The 17,131-nt window shown below is 38.9% G+C and overlaps 2 protein-coding genes across 2 annotated transcripts; both read right to left on the bottom strand.

Moving 5' to 3' along the window:
* Positions 1–390: 390 nt before the first annotated feature.
* On the bottom strand, positions 391–2,915 carry LOC121516801 (protocadherin alpha-C2-like). Its single transcript, XM_041798212.1, has 2 exons — positions 525–2,915; positions 391–420 (listed from the first exon to the last, which is right to left on the bottom strand). Exons 1-2 carry the CDS (start codon positions 2,913–2,915, stop codon positions 391–393), a joined length of 2,421 nt encoding a protein of 806 aa, XP_041654146.1.
* Positions 2,916–3,652: 737 nt separating this feature from the next.
* pcdhb (protocadherin b) lies at positions 3,653–6,064 on the bottom strand. The gene has a single exon (XM_041798211.1). It carries the CDS (start codon positions 6,062–6,064, stop codon positions 3,653–3,655), a length of 2,412 nt encoding a protein of 803 aa, XP_041654145.1.
* Positions 6,065–17,131: the final 11,067 nt, after the last annotated feature.

Genomic DNA, 17,131 nt, shown 5'->3' with positions numbered 1-17,131 from the left:
CTCTATTGGATATACGTTAAATTTCCAATATTCGCAAAGATTCCAGTTATTGCTTTTATCCAGTTCATTTTCCCGAAAATTCGTCCCAAGAATACTTCGTCGGTGAAAGGATAGAGACCTTTTAAGCACTGCAGTTTCAGCACCACTAAGCTGTCCGTTTGTTTCACAGGAGCACTGAATAGGATACTTGACGGCCAGGCGATCAGGGGCTAGCATTTCATTGAGAAAACAGCGCCACCTTTTGCATTTTAAAAATATTGTGTGTATGAAGCTCATGTAAAATGTAGATATCTAAAACAAGTTATACAGAATATATTCAATTAATGTAATGATTTATTTATTATTTATTCACTTATTTATTTATGTATTCATTTATTCCTTTGATTTATGTTACTTTATTCCAGGCAACGCCTCGGGGGACTTTTGCTCAGATATGTGGTTAAAAAAACTTCCAAATTTGAGAAGTTACACCTTATTGATGAATAATAAGTAAAACAAAACATAAATGTATTTTGTTCTCTTACCTGCAGAGTGGATGCTGCTGAGTCACTGGTGTCAGTGAGTCCTGTTCCTCTCGGGATGCTGGACACGATGTATCTGGAGCCCTTTGGCACAGGCTGTCTGACCACCAGCTTTCCTTTCCTGGTCTCTGCTAGAAACAGACTGTACCAGTAGGCATCGTTGGAGACCAGAGTGGAGTCTGCGATGGTGGAGTTCCTCTCACTGATCACACTGTTCCTGCAGGGAGGAGCCGCTTTGCTGGGCTTGCTTTTCTGACACTTGAGCACGATGGTGACCAAGATGGTGATGAGCAGGAGAAATGACACGGAGCCCAGACCGATGACCAGGTACAGGTTGAGGTCAGAGAAGATGTCGTACTCCAGAGGCACCTCAGTCATGTCAGAGTAGGCCTTGACAGCAGTCTCCACTGTGGCCAGCTTGATGGTGACTGTGGCAGACAGAGCGGGCTCCCCGTTGTCCTTGGCAACAACCACTAGTCTCTGGTGTCGCGGATCTCTGTAGCTGAACATCCTCATGGTCCGGATCTCTCCGTTGTACTGGTCCAGACTGAACAAGGTGGCGTCAGTCACCTGCAGGAACTGGTATGTGATCCGAGAGTTGTGCACAGAGTCTGTGTCCAAGGCGATCACCTTGGCAACCAGAGAGCCTTTGTCGGTGGACCTGGGGATCTTCTCCTCCACCACCGAGCCGTGCGCACGCCACGGTGACACGATGACCGGAGCATTGTCATTTTGGTCCACGATGATGATGTGCACCGTGACGTTGCTGCTGAGTGGAGGAGAGCCAGAGTCTCTGGCCTCGATGTGGAAGAGAAAGTCCTTCTCGATCTCATAGTCAAACGTTTTGAGTGCGTAAAGATTTCCGTTCTCTGGGTTGATGGAGAACAGCATGGACATGGAGGTGTTGGCTATCTCCTTCTCGATGATGAAATAAACCAGATACTGGTTTTCATGGAGGTCAGGATCAAAGGCAGTGAGCGAGCTGAGCAGGGCTCCAGGTGCGTTATTCTCCATGACACGTATAGTATAAAATGACTGAGGGAACTGTGGGACGTTGTCGTTGACATCCAGCAGCTCTAAGGTCATCGTCTCATTGTCAGATAAAGGAGGAGACCCTCTGTCTGTCACAGTGAAAGTGATGTCATATTCTGGAACCTTCTCACGGTCTAAGGGCTCTGACACCACTAATTCATAATAGTTATCAGAGGACTCCCTCAGTTTGAACGGCATGTTATCTGGGATATGAAGATCAACCACTCCATTGTCCCCTGAGTCTTTATCACTCACACTAACCACAGCTATCACTGTGTCTAACTCGATGTTTTCATTGACTGGACTCTGGAATGACTTAATCGATATTTCTGGGTGGTTGTCATTCATGTCTTCCACCAGAATCTTTATGGTACATTGTCCTGACAAACTGTTGGCTCCTTTGTCTGTAGCTATCACTTCCATGTCATAAATCTTGAAATCCTCATAATTCAGCATGCCTTTAACAGTGATTTCACCAGTGGATGGATTCAGGTGAAATGTTTCTTGTGTTTTCTCTGATGTATATAAACTGTATGAGTATGTTACATCAGAATTTGATCCCTCGTCTAAATCTGTGGCATTCAGATGAATGACAAGGCTCCCTATGGGAGAATTTTCCATTATTTTTACATTATAATTCACTTTGTCAAATGTAGGTGCATTGTCATTTGTGTCCAAAACACGAACAATAACACTCGCAGTTCCAGACCGAGCAGGTGTTCCTCCATCTACAGCTGTGAGAATTAAATTATGGACAGCCTGCTGCTCTCGATCTAGGGTCTTTATTAAGATAAGTTCAGCAAATTTTGACCCCTCTCTTCCAGTCTGAACTTCGATATTAAAATGTTCACTTTCACTCAGATGGTATGTTTTGACTGAATTGCTTCCAACATCAGGATCCACTGCATTACTGAGAGAGAATCTCTCTCCTTTTGGCGTCGCTTCAGATATGTCTAAATGGATGACGTCCCTGCGAAATTGTGGGGCGTTGTCGTTCATATCTAAAATTTCTACCTCAATGTTAAAAATTCGTACTGGGTTTTCCAGTATCACTTCCAGTCTGAGATAACAAGATTCTGAAGACTTTCTGGTACATATATATTCTCTGTCAATCTTCTCCACAACATACAGTTCTCCAGTGTCTTTGTTCACATCCAGATATTTCTTGTTTGAAATGATGTCAAGTCTCACCTTCCGCTGATTCAGTGTTTTAACATCCAGGCCCAAATCGGTGGCAAGATTAGCGACAACGGATCCTTCTTTCATCTCCTCAGGAATTGAATAATGAGTCATTGACGACGAGATGACATGAACGAAAGAAAAAAAAATGACGAGCAGCTCATACCGTTGACTATGTTCCATTTTTGCGACGCCTCCCATTGTGTTCTCGTGTTATGCACTCTTGCAATGTAATTCAGATTTCTAGTACTACTGAGGAACGCGTTAACCGCTTTGATCCATAGCGTGTCCATGTAATACTTATTCCGAGAATTGTTCGGCGGAAATACAGCCGATCGCGGTTTTAGATCTCAGTTTCAGCACCACGGAGCTGTCCGGTTGATGCACAAAGAGCACTGGTCGGGCTATTCATTGCCATGGCGTTCATTTGCTGACTCTTAAGTTACAAGACAGCGCCCTCTTTTGCAGTTTGAGGGACATGTGTGCATGAAGAATTTAAAGAAAATACTAATGTTTATACAAAGTCACTCAAAATGTCATTTTAAAGGTATTGTTGTTCGGCATCACTTGCCTAAAAACAATGTAAAGGGTTCAAACAGTAATTGCCCCGAAGAGAATCTCACCTTATTTGCATGTATGATGAATCAAAAATCGAATATTACCTGCAGAGTGGTAGTGCTGAGTTACCATTTATTTTATTTTATTTATTTATTTATTTTAATTTAATAAACAGCGGTGCATTTTACAATTTTAATAACAATGTGTGCATCAGGTAGCCTACATTTAATTTGAAAAATAATCTAGGATTTTGAGTAAAGATGTTTAATTTTCCAGTCACCACAGGGGATTGATTTTTAAAGATGTAGTTTAATATATTATAAAGTTGAAATGACGAAACATCTTACTGATGGATCATTTATTCAATATCTGAGTGTATTTTGGTCCCTTACCTGCAGAGTGGATGCTGCTGAGTCACTGGTGTCAGTGAGTCCTGTTCCTCTCGGGATGCTGGACACGATGTATCTGGAGCCCTTTGGCACAGGCTGTCTGACCACCAGCTTTCCTTTCCTGGTCTCTGCTAGAAACAGACTGTACCAGTAGGCATCGTTGGAGACCAGAGTGGAGTCTGCGATGGTGGAGTTCCTCTCACTGATCACACTGTTCCTGCAGGGAGGAGCCGCTTTGCTGGGCTTGCTTTTCTGACACTTGAGCACGATGGTGACCAAGATGGTGATGAGCAGGAGAAATGACACGGAGCCCAGACCAATGACCAGGTACAGGTTGAGGTCAGAGAAGATGTCGTACTCCAGAGGCACCTCAGTCATGTCAGAGTAGGCCTTGACAGCAGTCTCCACTGTGGCCAGCTTGATGGTGACTGTGGCAGACAGAGCGGGCTCCCCGTTGTCCTTGGCAACAACCACTAGTCTCTGGTGTCGCGGATCTCTGTAGCTGAACATCCTCATGGTCCGGATCTCTCCGTTGTACTGGTCCAGACTGAACAAGGTGGCGTCAGTCACCTGCAGGAACTGGTATGTGATCCGAGAGTTGTGCACCGAGTCTGTGTCCAAGGCGATCACCTTGGCAACCAGAGAGCCTTTGTCGGTGGACCTGGGGATCTTCTCCTCCACCACTGAGCCGTGCGCACGCCACGGTGACACGATGACAGGAGCATTGTCGTTCTGGTCTACGATGATGATGTGCACCGTGACGTTGCTGCTGAGTGGAGGAGAGCCAGAGTCTCTGGCCTCGATGTGGAAGAGAAAGTCCTTCTCGATCTCATAGTCAAACGTTTTGAGTGCGTAAAGATTTCCGTTCTCTGGGTTGATGGAGAACAGCATGGACATGGAGGTGTTGGCTATCTCCTTCTCGATGATGAAATAAACCAGATACTGGTTTTCATGGAGGTCAGGGTCAAAGGCAGTGAGAGAGCTGAGCAGGGCTCCAGGTGCGTTATTCTCCATGACACGTATAGTATAAAATGACTGAGGGAACTGTGGAGCGTTATCATTGACATCGAGCAGATGTAGGTGTATGGTTTCGTTATCAGATAGGGGGGGTGTTCCTGCATCTGTTACAGTCAGTATTATATCATATTCAGGTACTAATTCACGGTCTAAGGGTGCAGAAACAATGAGTTTGTAATGCATCTGTCTATCTGAAGTCTGATTTAGAATAAAGGGCAGGTTCTGGTTTATGGATAAACTCACTTTTCCATTATCGCCGGTGTCTCTGTCACTTATTCCCACCACAGCGATGACACTTCCTATGGGGATGTTTTCATCCACTGTGTTTTTAACGGATTGTATGGTAATTTCCGGATAATTATCATTCATATCTGTCACTTGCACGACTACTTTACACTGTCCCAGTAATGGATGCGTCCCTTTGTCCCTGGCCTCTATGTGCATCTCATAAAATTTCATATCTTCATAGTCAATAGTGCCTTGTACAGTTATCTCTCCCGTGTTAGGATTCAATGCAAACACATCCTGTGTTTTCTCTGACGTGTAAAGGGTGAATGAGTACACTATCTCTGAATTATGACCCTCGTCCATATCCGTAGCGTTCAGTTTCATCACCAAGGCTCCTATAGGAGAATTTTCTGTCATGTTAACTGTATAAGTCTGCCTGTCAAAACGAGGAGGATTATCGTTTGTATCCTGAACATGAACAATAATATTTGCCGTTCCTGAGCGTACAGGGACCCCACCGTCCACAGCAGTAAGGATCAGATTATGAACCGCTGTCTCCTCTCTGTCCAAAGATTTGGCCAACACCAAATCAACATACTGAGTTCCATCACTGCCAGTCTGAATCTCGATGGTGAAATGTTCACTGGCACTGAGTTTGTATGTCTTGATCGTGTTTACTCCAACATCTGGATCGACAGCATTAGGCAGAGAGAACCTCTCTCCCGGTGTTGCAGATTCTGAGACGTCCAGCTCTACTCTGTCTCTTCGAAAATGTGGTGCGTTATCATTAATGTCTGTTATTCCAAGTTCAATGTTGAAGATACGTAAGGGGCTTTCTATGATAACGTCAAGCTTTAGAAAACAGGAGGTTGTTTTCGTCGGGCAGAGGTGTTCTCTGTCCATCTTTTCCACAATGTACAGCTCCCCTGTCTTTTTATTCACATCTAGGTATTTTTTGTTATGAAAAATATCAAGTTTTACCTCTCGCTGTGCCAAACCTCCAAGCTCAAGTCCCAAATCCGCAGCCAGATTCGCCACAACCGAGCCCCTTTCCATCTCCTCGGCTATGGAGTACCGTGTCACAGACAAAGCTCTGGGCCATATCGCACAAAAGACAAAGGCAGTGGTCCAAAAATGCATCCTTTTGTGTTCAGGAAAATACTCCAGATCATAAAGCAGCATTTCTTTTTGTTGATGTAAAATGTGGGACAAAATATTTCTGGACTTGTGTGTGGGTCGTGCTGTTAATTTGAAAATAAATTATCTTACTGAAAGCAGTCCAGCCCTTTAGAAATGGGTGTGTCACGAATTGAGGAGAAAGGTGCATTATGCTTTAGTGGTCAACAGTGACACCATGTGACAGAGAGGGAACATGGTGCTATTACAACTTAGACAGCTTGGTCTAAAGCAGAACATAATCTCTAATACTTCTCCCTGTTTGCTTTACATTATTTTAGAGATGAGGATTTTAATCATAAATCTCACATGTGCTCAGTTTTAAGGCACGCCAACACATGCACAAAACCTAAACAGCAATCAGACGCAAGCAAAAGATCAGTCTTTTTAAAGTGCATTTCATCCCTGACTCACATTTTCTCTCATCCAGTTTCATTGCAGGTTGTCCTGTGCCAGGGAATCAAACATCCTACAGGATCACTTCCTCTCATTCTGTGTAGAAGCACTGCTGAGCTTTTCACTGGCAGTTCGACATTGTGCTTCACTTCAGAAATTTTTAATAGGAATAATAGCTGCCACCGAGCTAAACGCACTGTGTCCGCTAAATGCAGAAATTTTTCTTGCACATTTTTTTTTTCTTTTTCTTTTTTTTTTTTTTTTTACATTTTCAATATGCAATACAAATACAGGACAAGACAAATATCCAAACATAACATTAAGAGAAATGACAAAGAAAGAAATAAACAAATAAACTGTAAAAATAACATACAAACAATAACAATAATAACAATAATTAACTTTAGGCAAAGAAAACCATTTGAATATAAATAGGATTAAATAGGATTTAAAATTTAAAATTCTGAATCTAAAAGGTAGAAAAATATGATTAAAAAAAGTCAAAGTTATGAGATGTAAGGTTAAAATATGAAATAAAAAGTCAAAACCATAACTTTCAGTCATAACTGAAACTATTCATGACTATTCATCACATTATTTTTACTGTTTACTTATTATAAATTTTTGACTCAACAAGGATATTATAAATCATTAAGGTTAAGTTTACATTTTTATACTGGACGAAATTTCAGACCTCATAATGGTGGGCCACTTCTAATAAACATATCATATGATCTGGTGGGCCAGGTAAAACTGTACCACGGGCCAGATTTGGCCCCCGGTTCTTGAGTTTGACACCTGTGCTTTACAATATCTGCAACATCTCAACATCGCCCAACAGTCAGGAGACAGGCGCCCAGATTTCTTCATAACACCCTCTTTCTTTTCAAGATATAAGCAGAAGTAGAAAAAGTACACGACTGTCATACTCAAGTAAAAGTTCTTTACTCTGGTTAGAATGTACTCAAGAAAAAGTAAAAGCACTGGTCTATAAATGTGTATCACATCAAAGACAACACTCCAGTTTTCTCTGAGTACAACAGCTGCTTCGGGATGTGGTGTGGAATTATTCTCTCGCTATGTGCTACCGTGTAGTCAACAGAGGTGGAGTACAAGGCTACTGTACTCAAGCAAAAGTACAGTTACTATGGTTAAAACTTAAGTAGAAGAAGTACTGATTTCAAATGCAAAACAGTACAAATGGCAACAAAAAACTCTTCAATAACAGTACTTAGAGTAAATGTAGTTAGTTACTTTCCACCCCTGGATATAAGTTAGTTTCTCCACTGCATAATAGCCACTCATTTCTCTCAGCCGTTGGCTCGCCTGTGGTCTTGGTGTATTTTTCCATGAAAGAGCTATCAAATGTTTCAAAGTTTGAAGCAAACACATATTGATAATGTTACGTCCCAGTGTAGGGGAACCTAGACACAACATGATTTTGCTTCAGACTTCCAAGAAAGCCAGCAGCTCAGTTTCTCAAAAGTTAAACAGTGGTTTATTTTCTAGCACAAAGCAAAGAAAACCATACAACAAAAGATTCATCTCCTTTTACCAAACTGGGGTATTTGAATATCAGATCACACAAAGTGTGGTGTAGCTTTAGCCACAATCTGAACAGCTCACAATGTAAACTTAACTAAGGTTGGCTGCTACACCATTTTAAGCAACTAAACACTAAATACAAAACTCTGAAAGCCAGCAGGTAACAAAATGTTCCTTTATAACTACGACTGGATGTCTGAACCTCAAAGCTAACAAAGTTTTGGATACTGCTACCTTCCTAGATACTCACTGAATGGTCCCAATTATACACAACACACCGAAGCTACCATTCACAAGCTGCTTTGTTGGAAGTGGCTGGAGTAGAAAGGAAGCACAGGCTGCAGCAGCAGGTATTTGTAGACTTGCTGGAGTCCCTCTGGTGGCAGCAATCTCTGCAGCAGCCAATCAGCCTCAGCACCAGGACCTAATCACACTCACACACTCAAATCTGACACAGACACACTCATTGACAGTCAAACCCACGACTCACACTCTGCAGGAGAGGAGGCAAAGCTGCATTTACCAACAACCACAACAAAACATATGACCCAGGGTAAATTCAATAAGAATTCTTTTATTTCTTGGTATGACTAGGGTGTCTAGGTACAACCCTAGAATCAACAGTTTGGGATCAAAAGGTAGCTTAATTTGTAGCATTTTTCAATTATTTGTGAAATTTTACACCAGTAAGCTGCTATCTCATCACACTACTACATTTAATAAAAAAGTGTGCCTTTAGATGGTTCACATTTAATATAGCGAACAGGACTATTGTTGTTAAATATATGTAAACTTGCTGTGATATAGGATTGCAGCCTCAGACATGTGTTTGCTTTCATGCCTTAATACAACCTGCACCCCAGTCATCCAAAGAAACATCTTCCTGAATAACTGTTTTTCAAGCTTCCAGATGGCCAATAGGGAATTCAGATGAATCAGAAGCTAACATAGCAATAAAGCTTTTTACCTGTAAGTATTTAAAGAAATGGCTATTTAAAAGGTTACATTTTACACATATCTGTTCAAATCAGTGTTAATTTTGTTGACTAATTGTTTTCATTATAGTTTTCGTTAATAGCCTTTTTTCCCCTGACGAAAACAAGACAGTAACTAATAAAAACAAGTGCACGTAGACAAAACTAAAACTAATTAATTGACATTTTAGTCAACAAATAAAAACGAGACAAAAATGTTTAACGTTATCCAGTCAGACCTAATTTCATTATGTAGAAAGTAGGGGCAAGTTAGGCATATATCCAATCACAGCTACTTTGGCTGTGTGGAAAGGTGGGATAAGATACGGAGGAGATCCAATCACAACTGCTTTTGCTGCCTGGTGGCGGAGTAAGTTGGGGAGAGATCCAATCAGTCGACTAAATTTACTGTAAATTTCGTTGACTGAAATGTTGGGAAGTTTCGTCGACTAAAACTAGACTAAAACCAAAACAATTTAGATTACTAAATTATGACTAAAACTAAAAGGTATTTTTGGCAAAAGACTATAACTAAAACTAAATTTAAAAGTGCTGTCAAAATTAACACTGTTTCAAATGACATCAGATTTTCACCCTGAAAATAATCACCAATTTTATTTAAACCTTTGATTTGCCAGAGATAGAAACCCTGGCCCGTTCTGCCTGCTTTAAAATGCTTGTTTCCCCAGATTGGACTAAAGCGAGATATTGAGGAGCTTTCTCCCAGTATTTTTTTTAAATGTTATACCAAATATTGACCATTTTAGCACAAATGGGTTGGATGTTTGTACCCTAAGCTTTTTAATGTTTTCAGAGCAGAAGTATGTGTTTGGTGATATTTGTTGTTTAAGTGAAAAGGATTTCCATGTCTACCTATGCTTACGCAGGATTAGAGGAAAATTTATAGTTTAAATAGTAATAATAAAGTTGCTTTTAATGTTTGTCATATGGATGAAGAAAAGAGCCATGCTGACTGCAATACTTCACTGAGAGCGTTGGTTAAGAGATGAAATTATTACAACATTATTACAAGGAACCTGTAAAGTTCTTAAGTGCTCCATGATTTTGCCTTTGGCTGAAGTTTTTACACTGAAACATCTTGAATAAGCTTTTTAAAAATGTAATTTCATTATATTATTCTAATATTATTCTTATATTATTTCATTTGATTTAAAAAAAATAATTAATTCTCAGTTTAATACCACAGGGAATACTTACACCACAAGTTAGCAGCTTCATGGTTTGGTGTTTTAAATGAAATGTTCTTTGCTTTGTTTTATTTTTGTGTTATACGTATTATGTTTTTCTGACATATATTTCTTTCAGTTAAAGAAATATTATAATAGCTAAGAAAGACCGTCAACTAATATTTGTGTTTTTATTATCAGCAGGTCAGTTTTGGAGTGCACCGTTGACAGACAGCCAGCTGAGTTCAGACCTGAAGATCTTGAACTCCTGCACTAAAGACCCTACAACTGAGAACTGACTGTATAGTACAGTTAAACCCAGGCTAGTCCCACTAGTGCTCACCTCCCTGCACCATCACCACTCCCATCCACCTCACATCTTAGAATCTGAAATCACAACATGATGTCACATTGTACACTTTAAACTTAATCCCTTCACATTTAAAATGAACAAGCCAACACCACTGAGAATTTAGTTGAGGCACTAAGAATTTTCATGGTAAAAGTGTGTTTTAGTGCTGCTTTAGTTTGATGAGCTACCCTTCCTGCTTTCTTAAAAGCAAAAGATTACAGACAAAGTAGAGGACTGAATATCAGAATTTGACGATTGAGTTCTAGCAGTTAACCCCTAAATGCCTGTTGTATTATATTCAATACATACTTTTATGATACCTCTATCTAATCAATATGCTCAATAAATTACTCAAAAAAAAAAAACTTATGAATACAATCTGATAAAAGTTAAAAATGCCCTCAAGTGGATTATCAGTTACCGAAAACACATAATGAATGAAATGAGATACTAAAAATATATTTGTTAAATTTTATGGAAATTTTTTTTTTTTTTTAAATTTCAGTAGAAAGTTAAATAAACATATTAGTTCCAATTTTCTGGCTATTATTTGTGTTTTCAGGCTTTAAGGGGTTAAATTATCATAGTATGTATGCATGCATGTATGGATGGATGCAGGCATTTAGTGTCTGGTCATTTACATGACCCCCCACGCTGGTATTATTTAAAAATATTGATTCATTCTACCAGATACTCCATACACATAGGAAACAATTAAAGAGTGTTATCTTATACATCAGCTCTAAATATTGTGCACTTAATACAGTCCATAAACCAGTACATTGTAGAATGAATAGAGTCTGTGAAACGTATTTCTATCGAGTTATTACTCTCCTCCTCCTCATGCTTTAAAGAGATACTCAGACAAAGAAAACGCAGTCAAAGAGGTGTTCCACTACAGCAGTGTTTCCCAAACATTTTTTTCTGGTGACCCACTTTTTAGAAGGTAAAGCCATTGTGACCCAACAACTTTGTTTTCCATACTTTATTGCTTATCGAGTCTGCCTTCTGTGTCATCCTTGGCTGGTTGGTCAAACTGATGGCCAGTGCTAGCTTGGCTAATTTTAATTCTGGACTGGCTGGTAGAGCCTTGGTTTTTTGTTGTATCATGGTGGAGAGGATAAGTGTCATAGAGTGGAGCTCTCTATTGTATTTTATAATGTGTACTGCAGACATAAATGTCTCATTAAATACTGTGAAAAAGAAACTCGGACAACCTATCTGCAACCCAAAAAGATCTCCAGTGAACCACACATGGGAATGAGTGCACTGAAGGACTGTTCATCATATGACTTAAACCTAATTGAGGGACTTAAACATTTCTAGACAGTACTTCTCCAAGTCATGAAACAGGCAGAAGTGTAAGGTATAATCAGTTAATTTTCCTCCTCATTTAGCTCACAGTATTCACAGATGGTTGGACTACATCTTAACTGTGCATACAGTGATCTCCAACTTTTGAGAAAGTTAAATTAAACTTTTTTCACATTTATAATCCTTCTTTAATAAACAATAAGTTCCCAGTTTTCACTTCTGCCAGATTTCTTTTGCCAATCATTCTGTAAACTCAGCTCAGACTTGGTGCACAACAACACTCTTCTACTGATTAAATCTCTCAGATCTTACAAACAAATCCCACTGGAATTATTTATAAGCCACCTCAAGATGCAACATGGTGAGCCTCTTCTGACTTTCTTTTTTTTTTTCACAAAATTCCCACTCCTTATCTCCACATTTAAGTGTATAACAATGAGAGTAATACAGCATCACCTTGCTAGAGAGGGCGGGAAACATTTCTGTAAAATGATCCTTCACTTTTACACAGGCCAAGGAATGTCTATACAGCGAAATTAATAGGCTGATAAATGTTGCCTTTACCCCATTCTCACAGAGCTTACATTTTTGTAGAGGATGATCATCAAAAACAAAGCTTTTTTGGAATCAATATAGCAAGAAAAAATTGACAAATGGAAAAAATGGAAAAATGATAGTTCAGTTTCTAAGCAGACACCATAGATGCTGGATAGATAGGCTGCATACAGACTACTCCTGTAGTACATTGTAATGCATCCAACAAAGCATTATAAAGACAGATGTGCTATGCTACTTTTTATGAATGAAACCTCATTACAAAATATATAAAATTACAACTTTTTGTATTAGTTCATAACATTTTTTTACAAAATAGGATGACCTATTTTACTGAATATCTAAAAGCCATTTCCAACTTTAAATGTGTGCCCATATGCACACTATTTAGCATGCATGTAAAGATTCTTTACCCTGTCACAGTTTATGGTCTGTCCTCTATAGCTGGTTGAATTTGTGGAGAAGTAAAATATAAAATACATGTGCAGTAAAGTTTCCTTAATATTGAGTTTGAGAATGGATTTATGGATTGCTGAACAGACAGGCAGACATAATCAATGCAATGCACAAACACATCTGTATGGCTGTCCTCACCTGAGCTGATGGCATAGAAACAAGAAAGTCACTCAAATAAACCAACTGAAAACAAACCTTCAACCCTTAAAACTCATTATTCCACACACATGAATCAATCTATGTTGCACATGCTTATGTAAATGTTCTTCTCACCACTGCCAGAATGTCACACCTTTAAACCAAATATCACCACTATTAGCCAGCAGTGCAGGGACACAGAGTTGTTACTTATTCACTAATGTAATCACTGCTGAGACATGAGAGTAAGAAAAGACCTCTCCTCCTCCCTGGGTTTAATATACCCTAAGGTTAGGGTTACAGCTTTTAACTTTACAAAACTGTTGCTGTTAGAAAAATGTTACAAAATGAAACTCAAACCCCATAAAAAGAATCTGCACATAGCAAATGGATTCAGGTGTAGTCTTGACTATAAGACGTCACTTTTGTCTCAGTTATGATGCACTGGGGTGCAGGTGTAGCTTAGTGGTTTGAATATGCACCCTGCAGACAAAGAGGGCAGTCCTCACCACTCTGACCTTGACACTCAGCTCATACAGCCACAAAAAGCGCTGCCTGTGTCTACCCAAAATGGTGGAGAGCTCAAGCTTCAAAAATAGCACGTCAAATCTAAGAAAGCACGTTATGGTAAGTAAGCTAAACAAGCTAACGACTGCACTGTCACGTGTCCAACCACCTCTGCAGCTCTGCCACAAATGTGATTTTACACGCCATTTAACGTTACGTCGTAGGTGAAACTATTATCATGTGTGTGTGGCTTATCTCTTTTATCAGTGATTATACCTAACATGGTTATAACGTGGGGCTAGTGTGCCAAATTTGTTGAGTGATTATCAGGATAAAAATTCATAAATTGGAGCAAAAAAGTAAAAATTAAATGTAAAAAAGGGCAAAAAGTCAGAAATGAGGCCAGTTCATAAGATTGATTTCATAAATATGAGCAAAAGAATCATTAACACATGATAAAATGAATATAATTTCATTAAAAAGTAAGAACTGCAAGGTATAAATTCATGTATGTGAGATTAAAATCATCATGTGGAAATAAGATAACTATTATGAGAGAAAGAGTCTGTTTTTTCTCATTATATTAAATCTAAGGCATTCCTTCTTTTGTTAAAAGAGAACAACTTCAAAAGCTCCTCCATGACTCTCTCACACACTTTCTTCATATTGTTTGGTTGCTGACTGTGATTGTTACTCAATGATGCCCTCTGCTGGAGAAACCTGCTGCTTAAACAGTGTTTTTTTCTCCCTACGACCAGGAATGAATCACAGACTGTATCTAAGAATTACCATCCTAACAGTGTTTGATTGAGGTGAAAATGAACTGCATTTATCTACACTACAGCGGGACAAGATTTTGATTAGTCAAAAATATGTTGAAGTTGGATAATGACTTTCTACAGTGTGTGTTAAATCAAGATGTGACAAAGATGCCTCTGTAAAGTCAGCTTAAGAGGAATGGTTAAAGATATGTAAGACACCCTCCACCACCTCCAGTTCTACTAGTATATTTATAAATGGAATTCATCTGGAAAGTTTATTTATAACCTCAAAAATCAAACAGTTACAGAATAACAAACCTGAGCATGGTTGTTGCTGGAGATTAAGTGGTAATATGTCTACAGATCATTTTCAGATCTTCTAGGAGTGCCCTACGAATGGCCATAATTAGATCCAACATAACCACCTCAGTGGTTGACTTTTCCTCCAGTATTGTCCATATTTGCTTTGAAATGAACAATGAGAAATGGTAAACAGGCCACTATAAGGAAAAGTCTGTCTAAAAGAGTGACAGCTGCTTTGGTTTACTTCTTCATGATAAGATTGATTGTAAGGACTGGAGCAATTATTGACTATTGACTTGTTTGAATTTTATTCAGATGTTATAATTATCTGAACGGGGCACAGAGTATGGTGATTTGTGTAATTAAATGTCCATGCTGGTTCCTCTGTTACTGCAGTGGAAGATATTGCATAGACAGACAGGCCAAATAGAAATTTTGGTAAGGGGTGGTGGGTGTGTGAGAGGGGGTCCTGATAACCACCACTTCAGTGTGTCTCATGGACCAGGTTGGTGGAGGGTCTCTCAAGAATGAGAGGAGGGATGGGATAAGGTGTATATTCTGGCATCTGATTAAGTTCTATGTTGCTTGATTTATTCAAAGGTTTCTGTAAGGGTGTTGTTTTGAGTTATTTACCTTTTATCTTTTGTAGGCAGCTCAATTTCATTTAATATGTCTCTGGTATTCTCATTTGCTATAGTCCTTAACCTCTCTACCTTCTTTTGGAGGCTCAGTATGAGGCCGGTATAACCTATATGGCTAGTTGTATTAGAATCATATCAGGGTTTGTTAATGCTCTGCAAAATCCCATAAAGAGAAAGCAGTTTTTGTCATATTTTAAAGCCCAGTAAGCCCAAATAGCATTTATCCAAGAGACTCACTTGACTGACTCAGAGGCAGCTAAATCAAAGAGATTGGGTTAGGTAGTTCTATCATAGCTCGTTTTCAAGTAAAGAACATGGTGTGGCTATGCTGGTGCATAAGAAACTATATTTCATGATTATGAAAGAGCAAAAGGATGATGAAGGGAGAATGGTATGCCTGGATACCAAAATTAATGGGAAAACTTGTGTAATATTCATGCCCCAAACACTGAAAATCCTTTTTTCCCACAAAATCAGTAAGTAGAAAATATAACTAAGGGACACAGAATAATAGCTGGAGATTTCAGCCAGGTTCTGGATGGGAACCTTAATAAAACCATTTTCTAGTAATGTAGCACAATGACAGAAGTGCACTTAAATTATTGTTGAAAGATCTGGGACTTTGGATGTATGGAGGCTTTCTAATCCTAGGGAAAGAGAGTATATATTCTATTTCTATAATCATAAATCACATTCATTCTAGGATATGTTATTTTTTAGTAAGCAAGGATCAGGCTGAGAGTGTGATTGAAGGCTTCATAGGACCTGTATCATTGACTAATTATGCAACAATACATTCAGGATTAATAACGGAGTCAGAGGGATTAAAAAAAAAACAGATGGAGTCTAAATGTCTCCTTGTTTAAGGATCAACAATGTATCAGATCAATAGGAGAGGAATTTGAAAACTTTTTCTCCAATAGCAGAGTCAACAAATAAAGTCAGGACTGTTTTGGAGACCTGTAAAATTTGTATTTGGGGGGAAATAATAGCATACTCCAGCAGGGAAAAATAGAAAAAAAAAAATGCAAAAGAATGTAAGAGATCTTGAAATTAAATGTAAAGAGTTAGAGAAAAATGTTACAAAACTCTACCAACCTCTCATTGGAAAAGTATGAGATTTAAAACTGCACAGAAATGAAATACACAATAAAAAAGGAAGAGTGTTCCCTGTTCAGACTCAAGAATAACTTTCATGAAAGTGGAGAAAAATCAGGGAAAACTTTTGCAAGGCAGCTACATCAAAAGGTGAACAGTTATAACATACCAGCTATTAAAAAGAGAACCGGGAGCTGACAACAAATCTAAAGCATATTAAAAAGATGGTTACACATATTAATAGCCAGTTGTACAAATTGAGAGTACAGAGAGAGAATTTTTTTTTTAAATCAAATTACCAGAATTATATTAGGATCAGAGAGAGTATCTAAACTGTGCCATAACAGTTTTGAAAGTCAGAAAAGCGATCTAATCAGTATCAGCTGGGAAATCTCCCTAATTAGATGAATTTACCTGTGAATATTATAAAAAGTTTGTTGACAGACTGACTCAGATCTTTGTCCATGAGGAATCGTTCTTACTCAGTTACCTACCACAAACATTTATTGAAGCTCTGATTTCTCTTACAGGTAAAAAAGATGCAGATCCCCCAATCCAGGAAGTTACAGATCGATCAGTTTGATTGTTTTGGATTTTAAAATTCTAAAAGATCCTTGCTATGAGGTTAGAAATGATCCTACCGCAACTCATACACCCGGATCAATGAGATTCATAACGGAGAGATCATCTTCAGACGATGTCAGGCACTTGTTACACCTTAAACAGCTTAATCAGGATGAAGATAGACCATTAGCTGCCTTCTCATTGGATGCTCAAAAGGCCTTCCTTGGGGCTGAATGGGCC

Source organism: Cheilinus undulatus, linkage group 10, assembly GCF_018320785.1.
Source record: "Cheilinus undulatus linkage group 10, ASM1832078v1, whole genome shotgun sequence".
In the NCBI taxonomy this organism is placed as follows: domain Eukaryota; kingdom Metazoa; phylum Chordata; class Actinopteri; order Labriformes; family Labridae; genus Cheilinus; species Cheilinus undulatus.
This window is presented reverse-complemented; position numbering and strand designations above follow the sequence as displayed.

Bases quoted from the DNA above. Each gene is read 5' to 3' on its own strand.
- LOC121516801 (XM_041798212.1), bottom strand. From the start codon at position 2,915: ATGGAACATAGTCAACGGTATGAGCTGCTCGTCATTTTTTTTTCTTTC. The intron at 421-524 runs GTAAGAGAACAA...TCTGAGCAAAAG, and splicing joins CAGCAGCATCCACTCTGCAG to TCCCCCGAGGCGTTGCCTGG.
- pcdhb (XM_041798211.1), bottom strand. From the start codon at position 6,064: ATGCATTTTTGGACCACTGCCTTTGTCTTTTGTGCGATATGGCCCAGA.